General features: G+C 34.3%; 1 protein-coding gene across 1 annotated transcript in view; it reads right to left on the reverse strand.

Moving 5' to 3' along the window:
* Positions 1-20429, reverse strand: part of LOC108367583 (ras-GEF domain-containing family member 1B) — a gene marked incomplete at its 5' end in the record, with an annotated part of 175944 nt that overhangs the window by 134581 nt on the left and 20934 nt on the right. The window contains 4 exons of the mRNA XM_017622241.1: positions 10813-10944; positions 13756-13893; positions 17223-17343; positions 19328-19524. Coding sequence (XP_017477730.1) covers positions 10813-10944; positions 13756-13893; positions 17223-17343; positions 19328-19524 — 588 coding nt within the window. The remainder of the gene's footprint in view (positions 1-10812; positions 10945-13755; positions 13894-17222; positions 17344-19327; positions 19525-20429) is intronic.

Below are 20429 nucleotides of genomic sequence, written 5' to 3' on the forward strand. Positions count from 1 at the left end.
ATGACCTTGAAATGCGCTACTGGATCGCTGTGAGAGTGACAAAAAAAAATTGGTGATTTTTATAGAAAAGTACTGTTGCCATGACAACTGAAACTTATAATATTTTTTTTTTAGATAATTTAAATTTGAAATGTTCTTAGGTTACTTAACCAATTGTTTGATTAATATATGTATGTACGCAATACTTCTGGAGTAAAATATGAGCATCATGAGCACCCTCTAAATTTATACTTGGAAACGTAAGGTTTGGTACCAGCATCTCTTTCGGCGAGTGGAAAAATATTGGAAGGTGCCACAAACCCTATCCAAGATTTTTTATTTTTTTTTGAGACCACTCTATTGTACGTATGAAATATAAGTATGTACATACATATGTACATCTTCTGCTCACGTACACGAAAGCGTCCTGCTTTTGACACAGTATGTATCTATGTACTACTTTATATTCTTAAATTGCCACTACAACCTTTTGTTAGTTTGGGCTGATGCATCAACATACATATATAACTCTGCTAATTAGCAATGCGGTTATCAGAGATGCAATGACAAAATACATAATTGTTTACACTACCGTACCGCATTGCACCATCTAAGAGAGTATCTCAAGTGTAGGCAGCAATCGAGCGTAAATGGTTTAATTACTGCTGCGCCTTCAAAATTTGACAAAGCAGCTTGCCTAAGTCCTGATAGTGTGTTGTTACACCGACAAAATTTTACTGCATTTATGTACATACTTATGTACATATACACCAATTTCAAATGCATGTATATTCAAAATACGTAGTCTACTTATGTACATACATATGTATCTACATATACATATATACATGCACTAGCGTTGCCAAATGTCCCCTATTTGACGGAGCGTCCCGTATTTTTTGCATTGAATTTGAAATGTTCCACCGGGACAAGATTTTTCTCGTACTCTCGACAATTTAATGTAAGAGAAATATAGCTAAAAATTACCGTTGATTTTTGAGAATTTTTGTTTTGTGGAGGGTATTGCAAATTTACGTCCATACAATGCATGAACAAAACTGACTTTTATATGGAAGAAAATGCGTAACATCCTCCACAAAAAATATCTAAAAAATCAATTGTAATTTTTAGCGACTTCAAACGTGCACTTTATTATACTGAATAGTCGCATACTCAAAATCTTTCTAGGAGATCTCATTAAAAAATATCGAAATTTTTATAAAAAAATTTTTAAGTTTAATTAGTTTTTGTGAACTTTTTGCAGGTCTTGAAACTTTTATTTATGTTGTATCTGATATGGATCGGCCCATATTTTAAATGAAAATTAATTAAAATAAATATATATAGATATTTAAGTTGATAACAGCATGATTTTGTATTTTGCTGCTATTATTTTGACCGCAGCTGTATCTCTTACTTTTGTATGGTTTTGTTAATTATATGTTTACGTACATACATATTTTTGTATAAATTAAAAAGTGTTGCCATTAAATAAACGAAATTTGTCGTAAGCTTATAACTAATCTGAGCATTACTTCGTTGAAATGGATCACCTTTGTTAATATATTGTCCGTAGTTGGGCTTTTAAAGCAAAGCCTTTAATTCTCGTTTGTCCCGTTTAAATTTTTGTAATTCCCATATTCTTGGGACAAATTATGCATTTGTCCCATATGGCTGCAAACAAAATCTGGCAACACTAATATGTGCGAGTATATATATATATATATGTAAGCAAGCACCCGCTCATTTACACTCTTTGTCATGGAAAACGTGACTTTGAGGCAATTCTGTTTATTGCAAATAATCTGCATATGTATCACATATAAATATACATATGTACATGTATGTATCTATTCTCAAATACTCTGGCCGTGTATTACGTAAATTGCTTGGCTATATTCACCTCAAACCACTCGAAGTAGTTATATACACATCGCATATGAAATGGTATATCTAAATATTTGTTTCTTTCATTTCTCAATTTTGTTTACAGCGTTCTAACTTAATTTGGCTGATTTGTGCAGGTAGAGGCTTATACTTGCACCTATCCATGTTGACACGTACATTCATATTTTCACAGCATGCTATGAAAGACGGAATACATATTTCCAGTATCGACTCGGACCACATTCTGTGCAGCAGTAAAAAGGTTATATAGACGTTTGGCCCGAGTGTAAGCGTAGTAAAGAGTGAACCGATTAGCACAGCTGCCTCCTGTGAGCTAGAAACAATAACTGGTGCGATGAGGAATGTCAGGAAGTTGCAGATAAAAAAGACGTCAAAACTTCAAAAAATAAAACCTGTGCACATCTATGTAGAATCCTAGGTCTTTAATTTGACTTCTCATTTTGGAAATTCGAAATAACTGTGCACATGTGATGACCTTCAAAAAAAAAAAAGATGGCAACTCTAATTAAAAATATTATCAGCCCATAGTTTTCTTAAAAATCTTTCGTTTGACACTAATATTTCGATATTTCATATATGTATTTTTCGTACGAGTAAAACGAATTCGGCTTTTCAAACAGGTGGCAACCCCTTTAAAAGTATTTTCAAACTAAAATCTTTCGCCTAGCATTGTTATACATATTTTAATTAACTGATGAATTAAGGTGAATTTAATTTTTTTTAAGCACATGGCACCTCTCCTAAATACAGTTTAGAAATAAATCATTTTCAAAGCCATTTCGATTGATATCCATCTTTTGACAATCCATTTAACTTATTAAATAATTTGAGGTAAATTTAAAAAAAAAAAATCAAATGTTTATTTAAGGATTTCTTAACGCTCGTTCTTTTGATAACCATATTTTAAAATATCATGTAACTTATGTATAATTAAACAAAATACCACTTTCAAAACAGGCGGCAACCCTCTTAAAAATTATTTTCGAACTAAAATGTCCTTAGATATTTTTCGTCTGACACTGTTATAAACACTTAAAATAACTGATGAATTAAGTGGAAATTTATTTTTTAAACACGTGGCCAGCCTCCTAAATATAGTTCTTGAATAAAGGATATTAAACCCATTTCCATTGATAATCATCGGTTAGTAATTCATTTAACTTATTAAATAATTTTAGTTTAGCCCTTTGAACTGGGGCAACCCTCAAACACATCAAAAATGTTCTAAACTGACAAACTAAGTTGGGGTATTCACAGCGGTGTCGTAAGTGTTGTATTGTTGTATGTCGTAAACTTTAAACGCCTAAAAAATATACTAAGGGGGTTCGCAAAGTACCATCAAAGTCATATTTTGAATTTCCGCAGTGTTCAAAAATGGTTGGTTGTGGTTTCAAGTTCTCCAAACATTTATTTATGCTTTTAAAACTTAGGACATACAACAATACGACAGTTACGGCACCGTTGTGAATCTCCCAATAATTTCTTGAAGCTCTTTCGTTTGACATCCATCGTTAATATTTTATATATGTAACTATATAATTTGGGTATAAAATAGTTCAATTAGACTTCTCAACTAGGAAGCAACCCTATTTAAAATATTTCCAAACTACTCCCTTCTTAACCTTTTTTTTATGACACCCACATAGCGGTACCTTATTCACTTACCAAATTCATTTAATTAAAATTGAATTGAATTTATTTTTACACATGTGGCAACCCTTCTATATGTAGTTAAGTTATAAAGCCTTCTCAAAACCATTTCGATTGATACCCATATTTATTAATTGATTTAACTTTTTAATTAATCTGAGCTTAATTTCTTAACAGAAGGCAACTCGTTTCGAAAAAGTAAAACCTTCTTGAATAACCACATCCTAAGCCCTTTAATTTGGTACCTCACTTTTGAAAATCGAACGGACGGTGCGGATCTGAGGGCATTGATTAGTAAATAACTTGAGTTTAATTATTTAAAAGGTGGCAACTCGTTTCGAAAATAAAAAAAACCAGTGTGCACATCTACAGGCCAAGCGCTTTAATTTGACAGCCCATTTTTGAAAATCGAACGAACGGTGCAGATCTTTTATGATGCACAAAAAATGCCTTCGCGTATTATATATATAGATTATATTAATAAGTTGATTGAAATATTACATCAATTACATCAATTGATACAAACTTCGAAAACATATTAAATCATTTAGAAAAATAGTTAATGTTTTGAATTATTTTTTTGCGACTAATGCGCATTGATCTTTTAAGCATTTTTATTCTTATTATCAGAAAATGAATAAATGTTGCTCATTAGATAATGAAAAATGAAAAAAAAAAACCCAACATTTCATTGAATACTAGGGTACTTTGCGTTACACACAATTTCTAACGGATGCGGTTTGATGTCGAAAATACTTTTGAAGAGGGTTATCATCTGCGCGAGAATGAAATTTTGCACACAAATACTTTATTATTAAAATTTGCAAAACTTCTTTGCATTTTTTTTAACTAAAACTTTACTTTACTAACAATTCCGCTTTTATTTATTCAACTAGTCTTAATTGTGGGTAAACATTTGCAATTTTATGCATTTGACCTCTGGCGCTGCTTTACTTCTTAAATTCATTTTTGTTCATGCTGTGAGAAAGAACAAAAAAAACAAAGGAAAAAAATCTCTAAACTCTAGCTTCCTCATTGAATTATTTTCAAAGTAAGCTAACAAGTGACATATTTTCACATACACATACACACACACATCCGCGCACACATCTGGTGTCCCATTTTAGACTAAAGGATATTAAGTAGCTAACATCCGCACTTTGGTAGTTAAGTCTGTATGTGTGCACGTATGTATGTACATAAATGTATGTGCAGGAAGTGGAGTATTTTTGTTACAATGACGGGCAAACACAGCGTAAAATGGATACAAGCAGCTTGGATACACTGACTACTACTAACACTCTTCAGCGCTGCAAGTATATGTATGTGTACGTTTGTATGATTCTTCACACCTGCATGTGATTGAAATGAAAATGTGCATGTGTATGTGTGTGTGTGCATACATGTACATACGTGTAGCACTCAGATTTAATTAAATTTTCCATTACAACAAGGCCAGTTGCAGAATATGAAATGTTTAATGTGGGTACTAGGGTAGACAAATAGGGTTATGTGGTAGGAGAAGAAAAAGAAGAAGCTGCAGCAGAGCCAGCATCAGCTGTAGCTGTAGTAGAAGCAAAAGCAAAAGATTGAGCGGCTCGATGAAAGCACGGAATTGTTGATGAGTGTTGTGGTGGGAAGCGGGGCAGAAGAGCGGCGAGAGAAGGCCGAGGCGAAGAAAAGCGAAAAGTGTAGGTAGTGGGGAAAGGCAGCTTGTGTTGCACATGAGAAGCATATGTAGCTCATAGCTCATGGCTTCTTGCAAAACCAACCGGCTGACCGAATTTATACATATGTATATGAAGAGACGTATACGTACGTATGCATGTACATGAGCATGAGTGTGCTGATGGGCGTAAATTGCGCTAGTGAACTATACGCGAAAGCATCGCGCCATAGTGTGAAGAAGCGTTGATTTGATTTAAATTTTATGAAGATGAAAATTATGTATCGCCATTTTGTGAGTGAGTAGTGAGAAACAAAGTGAGTTAGTTTGATGAAAAAAAAAAATGTTGATGGTTTGGTAGAAATACATATTACCGACAGCTAAGTGCAGCCAAATGAAATTCGCTGTAAACAATAGAGGGCTGTATAAATGCATTTGAAAGGCAACTGCAACGAATTGAACAAAACATTGCATAAGCTTTGGTAAAGTTTTCAGGTGTCTTAAAATTAAAATGAACTGAGAAGGAAGTCAGTATTAGAATTTTAAAAGCAAGAATCGTGTAGGAAAGCAACATTAAAAAATATTGCGTAAACTTTAATACAAAAAAATAGGTTTCTACAAAGATGCCACCCGTATTAAAATTAAAACGATTTAATAAAATAGTGAGTTAAATATCGTACACCGTTATTACTTGTTACAATTTTATTCAAACCTGTTTATTTTAGAGACGCCTAATATCCCAAATTGAAAAAAACATAAAATTTACATAAGTCTTACGATGTTGTTAAGACATTAAGCAAATTTTAAAAAATCACTAGAGAACACGCACGACGTAAAAGGGGCAAAAGCAACGAATTGTTTTTTTATTTTAATTTTAATAAAATTTATATATGTACATATATATTTTTTAATTTCATTTAATTGTTTGTCACTTTTTTCTTTAAATTAACTTAATTTTTTCCCCTCTTTATTTAATTTTCTCTTTCATTTCATCCTTTGTCAAATATGGTTTGGAGACAAACCGTTCAGAACGAAAAATGACACTGAAGATGCCACAACGCCGAAACCGGTTTGTGTCCAAACCAAATTTGATAAGGAATTTTAGAGATTATTCTTTTAACAAGAATAATATTTTTTAATTTCATTTAATTTGTAGGAACATATTTTATTTTACCTTTTTATAATTTTTCTCATCTTCTGGTTTAATTTTCTTTTAATTTTTAGATTTTATTGTTTTGAAAGGTAAAATAATTTTGTGATTTTTAGAAACTTATTTTTATTAAAGTTGCTTTGCTTTTTTAAATCAATTTGTACTCCTTTTTTAAATTAATGTTCTTCAAATTTTAAGAGTTTGTTTTAAAAATAATAATTTTATTTTGTGTATTTTTTTATTTATTTTTTTTTAAATTTAGGTTCGAATCCTACTGAAAGAAGTCTGATGAGGAAATGTGGTGATTTCCGAAATAGCTATCACTTCTACCATTTTTTCAAATTATTGTTGCTTTTCCACAATAAATTTTCATTTAAAAAATGGCCTCGAGCTCATTATAAAATTGTTGAATATAAATTTAGTTAATTTAGATTTAATCTTTTTCTATTTCTAATTCAATTTTTAGATTCAATCAATTAAAAAAATATATTTTTCTAGTTTCATTTAATGTTTAAAAATGTTTTCATTTACTTTGGTTTTCTTTCTCTTTTTTTATCTTCCTTTTTTATTTAATTTGCCTTTATTTATTAGTTTTTATGGTTTTAAAATTAAAAATGTTAATACTTTTTTTAGCTTAATTTAATTTACAAAAAAACTTATTAGACTTTTGTCTTTCGAAAGACGGACGTAAGTTGAAAAACAATTGCCCTGTTAGGATTACTTGCCTCGGCTCTTTTTTTGTCTTTTCAAAACTTGAGATTTTCCCTACAGTGTTATTTGAATGCTCATTGTCCTTTATTGATTTTAGTTCTCCTAATTATTTCAAAATACGAGAGGCTTGTAAAACAATGTAATATTTTTTGTCTGTCATCATAATCGGAGAATTTATTGTTTATAACTTTAGTCTATATCAGTACTAGAAAAAATCCACTGATTTTGTAACGAAATAAAAAAAAATTGCACATGCTAAGTGCTGCCGTTGACTACTACAATACTGCACAGGCAAAAAAACAAAAAAATATTTAAGCAGCTCTCTAGTAAGGTAAAGATATACACGAAATGCATCCCACCTAAAATTCAGTTAAAAGCACTTGGGTAGTACTCAAAGCACCATTGCCTTTAAGTATATCAGCAATTGATTTAAAATTGTCTCAACAATGCCAGACACAATGCAGTTGCACTGCCTGGCGATGTAACCAATAAACTATCACACCTGCATGCACCTAAGTATACATACATAAATATAGGTATATGCACACTAGTGTATGAGAAAGCAAATTTATGGCTCCTCTGCTGTACATTGTGCCTATCAGTAACTTTTCCTTCCACCGCATCCGTGGCATGGAGAATTGCAGCCATCGACCATGTTAAGCTCATTCATCAGCCTTAACAGCACGGAAATTGTAGAAACTGTTAATTTACCTGTACTCCCAGTTGATTCAGTGTACACATACTACTCTTCGTTCTTGCATAAGCATACATACATATGTACATACTTGCAACAATACAAGTTTGTGTCAATTCACCTCATTCACTTATGCAAATGTAGTACAGTAGCCTACCCACTATGTATAGTTAGTGTGTATGGTTATAGATGCCACTACATAAATAGTATTTGTAGTGGTCTCTTACATTTGGAACTTATTGGGAATGTTGATCCCGAAAAGGTTAGATAACCAGTGATTAAGCTGATTTTAACTTCATTTTGGCGATGTGTTTGCTTGCCAGCAAAAGGATTACCTTACTTCTCCAAGGCCCGCTATTGCTTTTCAGTACTCAAAGGTATGTGAGTTTACCAGCATAGCGATAAACGCTAGGACGATGATTAACGGAGTCCATAAAACCGTTTCGATCTCACAAAGATGTCTTTGCCCTCTCGTCTTTGTCTTTAATTTGGCAGTCGCTTTGAATTATGGTTCTCATATACGAAGAGCTAAAGCGATGTAAATGTTTTATCTCGCACTCCGTGACAACCATCGATTACTCAGTTTTCGCGGTTTTACTAGGACTTAATCCCTAAACCACTAAAAGCTAACCTAACCAGGCAGGGGTTAAAGACGACTATTTTGCCACCGAACACTAATCAAACCCTTAAAGCCAACAAGGCTATGTAAAGTGACGTTGAGCATTATCACCAGGTCCATCAGAATTGGAGAGAACCTATCTGAGTCGCTTTGATGCCAATCGAGATTTCAAACAGATTGAGGGTAATAAGCACCGTATAACTGAACCGTTTCTAACGCTCCTGACCAGTTTGACGGCCCATATGTTTTGATGCTTCTCATCACACTGGTCTGTGTTCGTGTCTAGGTTCCTGGCGTACAGCATTAACCTACTTGGGGAGCAATGGCAGACCTCCGAGTCTAGTTACGCCATAAAAAAGCGGAATCATACGCCTTTCGACAGCGGCGTAAAACTTGAGAGTGATCTACACTCTCCGTCTCGTCCTTTCAACTATGACAAAAATCTTTAGCTAACCATGCGATCCCATTAAGCAGTGACCAGTAATAATAGCGACCACTGCGTTGATAATAGGGCGATCAACTTGTGTTTGAGTTTCAGATCTTTTCCAGATCTGTTTAGTTACAGAATAAATGGTTTTATTTACCACAGATTTGCGTCGATGCTTTTAAGAAGTCAGATTGACGCAGATTTCACAGAGCGTAGATCACTTCCCCCCTTACGAGCTGGTCTGCCACACAATTTCTGGTATTGCACTGCGCCGGGGTTCCCATGCCATATTAATGGAAAATTTCGCGACTAGCTGCCTTCAAGTAATCGCTGCTTGGCTGTCACTGTAGAGAAGCCGCATGCTGAGATTTCGTGCCGGATATTTAGAGTAAGTTCGGCTACTAACCTTGTAGTCGAGCTTTGACCTATCTGTAAAAATGACGGTAGACCATGGTTCGCTTCTCTCTGGAATTCTAATTGAAAACCTATTTTTGAAGCAGAATATTAGCCTGGTTGCTGGAATGGTCTCCAGAATTTTCAGCTGGCTTGATATCTACGGTAAAGGTCGGTGGAAAATGAGGCTCGAGTGACCAACATCGGGTCTGTATTCTACCCAGCTTGCTCCGATAAGTGGAGATTTCTAGAGTCGGCCACCATCGCTTTCGATGGGACCTATTACCAAAATGGACGGAGTTCACACTTCATGTGTTTGATTTGTTTCAAATTAAAAGGTTTGATGGACAAACATATAGAATAAATAAATATGAAATTTGAGTTTGATTAATACATTTTCAAAAACTTTACAGCACAAAAATTAAAATTTTTGTTTCTTGAAAAATTTGTCACATAAAATTTTTTTTATAAAAAAAAATAGTTTTTGAAAATATACCAAAAAAATTGAGAAAAAAAAATCACACTGGAAGCTCTGAGTATTGCGCAATATTTAAGTTTAGTATTACGGGGTGCACTCGACAATAATTTGAGTTATGAATTTTTTTTACACAGAAGTTGAGAAAATAAATACATTAAAAATTGAAAAATTTTTAAATTTTTTCTGGAATTTTTTTGAGTATGCAGTTTTGTAGCCCATTCAAAATGAGCAAATTAACAAAACACGCGGACTGCACAACGCTTATTCTGATAACTTTGACTGCAAGGTTGCCTTTTTCAGAATTGCATAAAATTTTATAATTTTATTCGCATAGTTTTTAAGACAAAACCAATAAAAAAAACGTCCTGTATTCGTTAAAAAAAGTTTTTGGGAGAGTCTAATATACATATATCGATAAATTTTCATATTACTTTTTGATTTGTTATCGATACTAATATCGTAAAATTACACAAATACATATGTATTACGACGGCAATCAACCACGGGTTTCTAATTGGTTACCAAAATCAGTGTTTCAAAAATTTTGTGATAATTTCAATACAAATCCCGTTTGCTGAAAAAGTTCTTGGTTTATTTCATCCTCACTGCCAGCTACATATGTATGTATTTTAATACTTACGTTCATGTTGCATACGCACACATATAATCATGTGAAAAATAATAATAGTTTTGGCTACCTTAATTTTATTTTTTTTTAATGTTAATTATAAAAATAAAGCTCATTATCTAAAAAAATCCCTGTCGAAATGTAAAACTTTGTAGAAAAATTAAATAAAATTTTACAACAATAACAGTAAAGATTTTTTAGAAAAATTCTAAGTACGCAGTTTTAGCCCATTAACTTTTAGCTTAAGGGGCTAATAATTTCCGTTTATTTTTGAGATTTTTTTTCGGATGGTGTTATAGTATTTCTCCTTATATATAAAAAAATAAAATAAAAAAATCAAAAAAGTTTAAAATTTGGACTTGTATGATTTTTGTTAGATAGTGAGCTGTATTTTTATAAAAAGCAATAAATATTCAACAATCGCACCAAAAATAGCCAAAACTTGTCAAAATGTCAGCCTACCTAGTATTATGTTTCACATCACTGTATTACCCAAGTGGCTGACTTACCTGTAATATTTCATTGCATACGAATAGGCGCAGACGTGCCGACCAGTCCAGATACGTTTCCAAATTGCACGTTTTCTTCGGATCTTGCACACCGGGTGGACCGCCTGACGTGCTCGGTTGGTCCCATTTTTTCTGCATCGACCAAAAAAATAGAAAAGAAAGAAAGCATACAAGGAATTAAAGAGGGCAAGCAAACGTATGTAAAAAAAAAATGTGAGTGCTTGTGTATGTAGACAATCACCATTACATACAATGCCAAAAGACAGACAGACAGACTTAAGTGGCAGTACCGGAAAATACATTCGAAAAGAAGAATTGCAAATAAGTTTATTTTACACGCTCTCTGACTCTGATTCTCTGAATTTGATGCCGATGCCGATGCCGATGCCAATGCTGATACTGACTCCAACTTGAACTCCAACACTCGACGCACACGCACACACCGCACACACGTACACAGCGGCACAAATAGACAGACACCATCAAGTTATACCGCACAGTAAACACCAAAAGCAGCCTTTCATTGCGAATTGGCGGTCCTCTCGTTGCCGTCGTACCTACATAAATATGTATGTATGTAGCTTACGAGTACTAGTCCAGCGCGTTCGTATGTGAATTTAAATGAAGTGGCAACGAATCGTAATAAATTTGTAATTCTTTTAATTAAAAAGTGCATTGGGATACATCTTTGCATTCGAAAGGAGGCCGTCACTTTAATCAGATTACATGCGTAAAAAAAAATAAAAAATTAAAAGAGAAAAACAAAAAATAAATGGAAAAATATAAATAAACTGCACATATAAAGTAAATACAAAGGCAGCAGGAAAGTCACTGGAATCAGGCACAAAATGCATCTCTGATTGCATACGAATTACGTAAGCAGTCTTAAATTTACCTTGCTGCTTTTAATTAAATTTTGCTTTCGGCAGTATTCACACACACACACAGACGAACACACACACACACGCACACACATGCACCAGTTGCTGGGCAGATAAAGACCTAAAAGAGTTATTAATTGCGTTTACTCTACAATTGTGTGCGTATGTGTGTGTGTGTGTGCATATTGCACTACATACAATCGGCAACATACATAGTACATGTGTCGCACATTTGCACCTAGCAAAGAGTTTGCTTGTGGATAAAGCTCAGCTTATGTAATATTGGGTTAACTACAAAAATTACACCATAGGTAGCGTCATATGATCGACATGGAGTTTCAGGTGCATACAAAACTTCGAATTCAAAAAGATATCAGTGAAATAATTGGGTATTGCATGTCTCCTGCGAGAAGGGTAGTCAAGGAGGACATGCCTGCCTATATTTATTATTGATTTGCGGTAGATATAGCATTAGGGTGGATATTTATTATTGACTTTGGGTAGATATAGCATTAGGGTGGTCCTTAAAAATATCAATACCTAAATATTTTATGGGGTTTTACTTATTATTATAATTATTAGCTTTGCATGAAGCTTCGCCCGCCTGGTTTCGTTTAACGTTATGACTTCAAATGTAACAAGTAAAAAAGTCTAAGTGCGGGCGAAGCACAAGTATTAAATATATTTTGACACTTTTTCATCCTCAATATGGCACTTCATAGGTAAGTCTAGTTGGCAGCCCTGTACTGCCATATTGAAATATTTATTTAGCTTGTTAATCAAATTGATTTTGAATTTTTAAAGAGGTGGCAGCCCCCTTCAAAAATATTTTTGAAATAAAACTTTAATAAACCTCCCTCGTTTAACACTCGTATACGAAAATTTCATTAAACTTGTTAATTTAGCTTATTTAAATTTTTTAGGAAAGAATGTTTTTGTTGTAATATTTTATTTAACTTATTTATGATTGAATTTAATATTTAAAACAGATGGCAACGCTATTAAAATAGTATCCCATATGTTAACTCGGGTTATAACCAATCGGTGTTACAAACAGGGCTTCGGAGGGAAGCGGAACAAAGGAGCAGGGAGCTTTGGCTTCTTAACTCCTTAAGCAAATTTTCAATATTTTTTTTTTTGTTATTTACCGGCCTAGTAACGTTTTATTTAGAAAAATTTTTATTGGTGTTCAATAATAACGGCCTCAAGCTCAATTAAAATTAAAAAAAAAACGTTTCAGGTTAATAAATTTCAAAAGTTATTTTTTTTTGAGTTTTCTTTTGGAAGCCGAAGTGTATACATATATCTAGAATCTAGATATTTCTGCATCAAAAAGAAAATTAAAAAAAAAATCGAATACTTTTTTGGCAGTCAGGGCTCTATATGTAAATAAATAAATAACAATTTTTTTTTATAGGGAGCGGGAGTGGAGCAAGAGCAGAGCTCAGAGCCAAATAAAATACCGGAGCGGAGCGATGAAAAAAACTTTTGCTCCGAAGCCCTGATTACAAATGCCATTCAATTCCGTTCAGCCGTTTTTGCGTAAAAGAGCAACAAACATACTCACACACCAACTGACTCAAAACCTCTCACATTTATAATATTAGAATAAATCACGGCGACCTTCAAATCTATTGTGCTATATTTATGCATATATATAGTGTGCCTGTTAATCCAGTATCCTGGAGTAACTTTAGTATTGATCTTGTATGTTTGCATGGCAATTAACATCTTTTTTTTTGCCGAACTCCAAAGTTTTACAATTTCTTTAAACATACCGTACCTTGGCTGCAAGGCAGTCATAATCCAAAAAAAAAAAAGTTAGGTCTGCAGAAGTCACCGCCTTCTCTTTTTTTATGTTATGTTAAAATTGCATAGCTTTATCGATTAGGAATAGCTCATTAGAAGAAAATATGATCTCGTATTTACCATGGCAGCGTATGTAAAATTTGAGGCCGTTTTCCTCGAGTTTTTTTTTAAATATTTTTTTTTTTGGATTATGACACTTAAGTAGGTGCGAGATTTTGAAAAAAAAAACTATTTAAAAAGTTTTAAAACATACCTGTTTGTCCAGCAGCACATTACTACTACATTGTAGAAATTCTTCTGGTCCAATCTGCTTCGCCAGTTTCTTTTCCAGTCGGCAAAGTATTTGTGCATATTGTGACGCAGTCGGGCAGTCTAATTTGCTAAGTTCGGACTGAAAGTAGAGTAGAGAAATATGTATATGATAAATTTGAATATACTATGTATGTATACTATTTAGGGTGGTCCTTAAAAAACCAACATTGAAATTTTGTATGGAGCATGCCTTTAATTTGATCTGCGTACAAAATTAAGACGTGCACGAAAAATTAAAAATTTAAAGCTATCGCCATTTAAAAAAAAATTTTAAATCGCCGAAACTCAATAAAATTCTTACTTGGAGCTCAAAAATTTTACACATTATTAAAATTTATTAAAAAAAAAATCATAAACTCGCAGCTGTTCAAAATCGGAATTTTGTCGATTTCTTGAATTTATAAAATAATATTTTTTTAAAACTTGGTAGCGATCACAAAATTTTTTTAAATTTGGAAATTTCCGTGGATGCCTTTATATCTTATACGTAGAATAAGGAAAGGCGTGCCCCATAATGTTGATTCTTTAAGGACGACCCTAACGCGTATATTTTTTTAAGCTTAAGTGCAAGATTTAAAAACCCTTAAGCACTCCATCTCTGAAAAAATGTTATTGAAAAGGAAGCGGTTTAATCTTTTTACTGAATTAGATTTGTAAAAAAAAAAAAACTTGATTGTGGAAAAGAAATTTTTTTTGTCCCAACTTAAGAAAAAATTAAAATTGTTTTTGCATCTATTGCTGTTAGTTTTGGTGTGAAATCATAGAAAATCACCACGTACATATGCATATGGCATTGCAACGTTCGAATTTATGTCAACATTCGATTTACGTATTCTAATTTACTGATATTACATTAGAGCTACAAACTCTAAGATAGATCTCATTAGCAGTATGTGCAAGTATTTAATTTTAACATTCATGGCTTTGTTCTCGATTCATGTGCAAACAAACTCCATTGCAGTTACCTTGTGACACACATGTACACACACATGTACATGCATACATACATATATACATATAAATTTTCGACCCTGTAGGTAAAATGCGTAAGTGTACGTTGTAGGGTTAAAAATCAACAACAACAATAGGCAGGCTACGCAATTCACTTCCGAGTGAATTCCAGCTAAAATCACTTCGAATTCACTCCGATAGCGAATTACAGAGCCTGACTGAATATATGTTTTTTTTTTTTCAATCTATCGCAGTGAGGTCTCTTGCTTGGTAGGGATGGTAGCGATTAATCATTAGATTAAATTAATCGATTATTTTTATCCCATTTACGATTTAAGTGTATCGTATTTTTGTGTTTTATTAATCGATTAATTGTAAAATAATCGTAAAAACATTTTCTAGCAATATGAATTCTGTAGCTGTCTAAAATTTTAAACAGCCGTAAGACTTGCTTAAGTTCATTGAATACAATGGGGTATATTGTTGTGCCTGTAAGCTCATTGTAATGGATACAACACTAATGTTCACTGTCTGGTTAACACAAATCGGAGGTAGAAGCTCCGGTTAAATACAGCAAGTGCTTTATCAATCACATTTTATCGGAACAGAGTTAGAATTTTTTTTTTGGAAAAATGTGTTTTTGAGTATTCACTGGTAAAATAGTGCCTTTCAAAATTGGATTAATCGATTATTTCTCAATAATTGCAATTCATTTTTTTTTTGCTTGCGATTAATTAATCGATTATTTTATTGTTTTTGCCATTCCTAATGCTCGGTTTCTCTTTGTGCCAATTTTAAATTCGCATCTATGCCTTTTCACCAATCGAACTCAGAAATTTGTCAAAATTTGATGTCAATCCCTTCCTACTTGCCTTTAGGCTAAATTTCACTGAAATGAGTATACATAGGTACATATGTACTTAAGTATGTGTGTAAACTTTCAATAGTTATTTGCTTATATTTGAACACAATGAGTTTTAATCAGGACAACACCGTAATAATGTTTCAAAGCATTTCTAATTAGTAAGACATAATAGTCAATGGCAGAATAAACATACATACATACATACATACTTGTGTAACAATACAGCTAGATAATTAATGACTTAAGAGCAACTCTGAAAGACAAATATGTATTTCCTAAGAATTGCTTAATTAATTGTTAATTTTAATGATTTATTTTCCCACAAAAACCCAAATGCAATATCTTGCAAAACATACGTACACATGTATTTACTTATAGAGTGACCCAATTTTTATGTCACTTCTTATAAGGTGTCATAACCCCAATTGAGATAGTGTCACTTTTGAGCCTAAAGCATATTTTTCAGCTCTTAAGAAAAACAAAAAAAAAAGTATATAAAAACACGCTCGAGAAATGAAAAAGAAATTTTCTATCAAACTTTTTTCTACGCAAAAATACCTACGCCATTCTTTTCCGGCAATACACTGTCGCACTATTTCGACATACTAACTGCAGGTAGGACCCGGCGAGCTATGAGCTTCCAGTTAAGAAGGGCTATGAACATGTCTTGACTGGCAGACCTTGGACGGTGACTTGAAAAGAGGCTACATTGAGTAAAAACGGTTGCTTCGGTCACTTCTGTAGTACCCTCTCCATGCGTTGAACATCGACCAACTTGTCCGACTTTGCACGTGAAGAGTAAACAGTGCGTCGTCGGTGGCCACCAGCTCAAATGGCAGTAGCTATGAGGCCGGCCCGGGAACTTAATCCTTGTGCCACGGTTACCAAGAGCCCTTCGAGTTTACTCTGACCTGTTCCTGGAGTGTACCTTTAGTGAAGTATCACGAAGGTTCTCATTTGAACCAAAATGCTGGTAGACTTGACCCTGTGTCAAGCCGTATCTCCTGATGAACAGACGCTGTAGGCTTCAATGGACCCTGAAACCGAGGACGGAGTGGCCCCACTAAAGCTCCCTCTTTTTTTTGCCGATATTGTTGTTATTGTAGGGTTTAAAAATTGCCCAAAGAGTTTTTAATAAATAAGCTGGAGTGACAGTCCTTGGGCAGATATAGATCTGGGTCATTCCGCTTACGTAAACTCGACTTACGTTGGTACCCTCCTTGGGGCGTGACGCGGGTTGGTTTCCGCGCGTCATGTACATTGGCTACTCACATTGCCCAACATGCGTGTAGAGTAGGGTTGGAATAGGGTATAGTCCAGAAACTGTAACGGCATACCCAATAGCTCCACTATACGCCTTTGTACTCCATGATGAAAGGACGGAGTCCGCATAACTGAAGGAACTTTTGAAAAAAATATGGATAATAATAATAAGAAGGCTCAATTAACCCTTTTTTTATGTTTCCTGTTTTTTTTAGTTCGAGAAGCACAAATCTAATTAAGTCCGAAATTTTCCGAGTTAATTTTTCAAACTGTGGAAAATTATTTTACATGCTTCTAGTTATACATATACTACACATAATAAAAATTACCTTCTCATTTGTGCTTTGACAAGCGCGTAGATCTTCTTCATGTCTCTCCAAATCAGTCAATTGTTTCAACAAGGCACTGAGTATTTCGGAAACTACACCTTCTAGATTTGTATTGGAACATCTGAAATACAAAGAAAATATAGTGTTTGTCATTTACAGGTATTTACACAATTCCCTCGGTTATTTCAAATAGACCTTTCGTACACTCTGATATTTTGAATTAACTTTTTTAAGTGAGTTTCAACAAAATGCGAGGAGTAAAATAGTTAGAATTTTATTGGTATCTGGAGAGAGGAATTACACGGTGTAATAAAAACGAGAACATTTTTTTGTGACCGAGAATACAAGATCACGTAGTTTTAAAAAAAAAATATTCTTTACAATCTGTAACCTGATTTTCGCACAAAAAATAATTATTTAAAATAAAAGTTTTTGGTTTAATTAATTGATGAGGAATTTAAAATTCCTAATATGGATTTAGAAACAAGAATAGAATATCTAAAAAAAATTTAAAAATTTATCAGCCGAATTCTAAGCTTCCGCAAGCAGCTTATTTACATTCCCAAAAAATCGACCGAAAGAAGTGAGGACCAAGGTATTTAAGACCTTGAGCTTAGAAAACTTAGCTGAGTAGTAGACTTTGAGCTGATTCTTCCTCATCATCCATTCCATACAGCTGGTGCAGTAGGGGCCTGCCATCAGAGCTCCATTGACCGCAGTTATTTAACCGGTGACCAAAAACCCTACATAATTAACTTACATTCTACGGATTTTGCGCAGCATTCGCTGAGCTGACTAAAAGGTCAGAAAAAGATCCCATATTTATGTTCAGTGCAGCCTTCCAACATTGCCTCACTAGTTGGCAACTCTTCAAAAGTGCCGTCTTTCCAGCAAAATAATCTAATGCGATCAAAGGAGAAATCTGGCATTACTTTGTTATTTTCTAACGTCTTTTAAGAGAGCTAAGTATCCTAATTGTCGCTTGAATATCAGGAGATATGCTAACCTTCTCAAAAGTTATGATATTTGTAAGCATTGAGTGCACTGCATCCGTTGCTGTGGCTACTTTAGCTGACATAACACTGCAGTGGTCAGAGGGAGAATAAATTTGAAGATGTTGGAGAGTTACTTGTAGATCATACGCCCTCCTACCTTTCCATACAGGTTTTGTCCACTCGCGGATAAATTCACATAACTATGGTTCCAGATATTAAACCCCACCTAGTATTACTTGGATGTGATAGGGGTGATGTAAGATCCACTTGGGCCCAGCTTGCGCAAACAACGAGTTCCGCAGGCAATAGCTCTATTTTAAACCAAGCTCAGGTATACTTGAATATATTCATAAAGGGTGTTTAGAACTTTCATCTAGCTATCCGTGCTACATCTTCAGTAAAGGCAAGCTTAAGGAAGCCGCCTTTCGCCAAAGTCCCAGCAGATCCCAAAGTAGTCACTTTTCCTTGAAAGGAAGCGCTGACCTACTCTGCTGCCACAATTCTGCTACAAATAAACCCGACAATATTTAGTTTATTTAAGGATCGCATCAGCTGGGATATTGTTGATAGTCCCTTCGATATCAGGGAAGCAACTACGCGCATAGTCTTTATGCAAGGACGATTGCCGAATGCCATTATTTGCAGGTCAGTCTCGTCAGAGGCGTTTTCAATGGGAAAGAGGAGGAAGTAACTAGTCTAAAATCCATCCCAACTTAAATATTACGGTGTCAACGAGCACCCTACAGGGTAGTGAAAAATCTCCATAGATTTCTGCATTTTGGCTGGTATAATGCCTAGATGCCCGGAGCGTTGAATGGTTTGCAAGAGTTGATATCCCAAAGCTACATTGCCCGCCACTTCCATGCCAATACTGCCCAGTTCGGCAGGGTAGCTGGAATACCGAAAGTGATTACCTAAGGAGGCTAATCTGCTGCTTCTCATGGTTTTATTAAGAGGCCGTCTCCTCGATGTGCTGGGATTCTCCAGTACACATACGAAAAATTATTTCTTTGCAAATATTCCCACGACAATAAACATTCGCTATGTATGCAAGCATAAGAATAAGTAGATTAAGTTATAAAAAAAAAATGTATGTTTGTAACACCTTACCTGGCAACGATATGTTTAACATGGCCCATCATTCGCTCATCGCGATAGTCATAGGGAAACTTGTGCGTCCATTCGGCCAATAATGCGACTAATGATTCTAACGATTCGCTATCAGGTACCGAGGATAATAGTTTGCCAAGCAGCTCATGAGGTCGTAAAAATAAACGCGACGATAATAAAAATGAGAAAATAAATTCCTGCAATGAGACGTAAGCAGACAAAAACAAGTTAAATACACACATACATACATAAGAATGAATGAATAATAAAGTGAAACAGGCAAAAAATAGAGACAACTGTTAGTAACTATTTATTTATTTAATTGTAATGAGATACACAAATAACAGAAGCATCGCCTCGTATGAGTGCCAGTTAGGTCAAGTTGGCGCATATCCATTGCGGTTTAGTATTTGTTTGTTTGTATGCTTTTTTATGTGTGTGTGTGTGTGTGTGTGTGTGTGTGTGTGTGGCATAATGCGGTCAGCTGTTAGCCGGCAGGCTGTGCAATTACAAGTGGAAATGCTTAAATGGCTTAAAGCGTTAAATAGTCTTAATTTATTTGTTCCGTCGACACAATGTGTTCACCAAGACCAGCCATCTTGCCACGCCTGTGCTTGGCATTGGCAGCAAGCGCGCTTGGCGGCGTTGCTGTTTTCTTCATTTGTCTTTTATTTATGTCTGCTCTTGCTTGGCAGAGCGAAGAATGCTAATCCAAGCAGATTTCTTTGCAAGGAGAAATTAATTATTTCAACACGCTGTGCTCGACGGCTGGGTGCGTCACATTTTCGCTGAAAGTGGCTAATATTTTATTCTTTTTTATATATACCTACATACATACATACGTTGACACTTATTCAAACAATAAGGTGCCAAAAATGCTTTCAGTCTTGTTGCCAATTATCGTTTTTGCATGCGGTTTTGTTCACACATACTTACATACATACATACATCGATTTCATAGTACAAAATGTATGTGTGAATTCTTTTTAGAATCCGTGGTTGTGCGCGATAATAGTTACTTGTTAGGCTTGAAATCAACTATTTGGCAGCGCCAGTAGTTTAGCCGAAAGAGATATAATAAACTTTAGGCTCGAAAAATAGT

The sequence above is a fragment of the Rhagoletis zephyria genome, unplaced genomic scaffold, assembly GCF_001687245.7.
Source record: "Rhagoletis zephyria isolate East Lansing unplaced genomic scaffold, Rhagoletis_zephyria_1.1 Rzeph_scaffold_00047, whole genome shotgun sequence".
NCBI classification, from domain to species: domain Eukaryota; kingdom Metazoa; phylum Arthropoda; class Insecta; order Diptera; family Tephritidae; genus Rhagoletis; species Rhagoletis zephyria.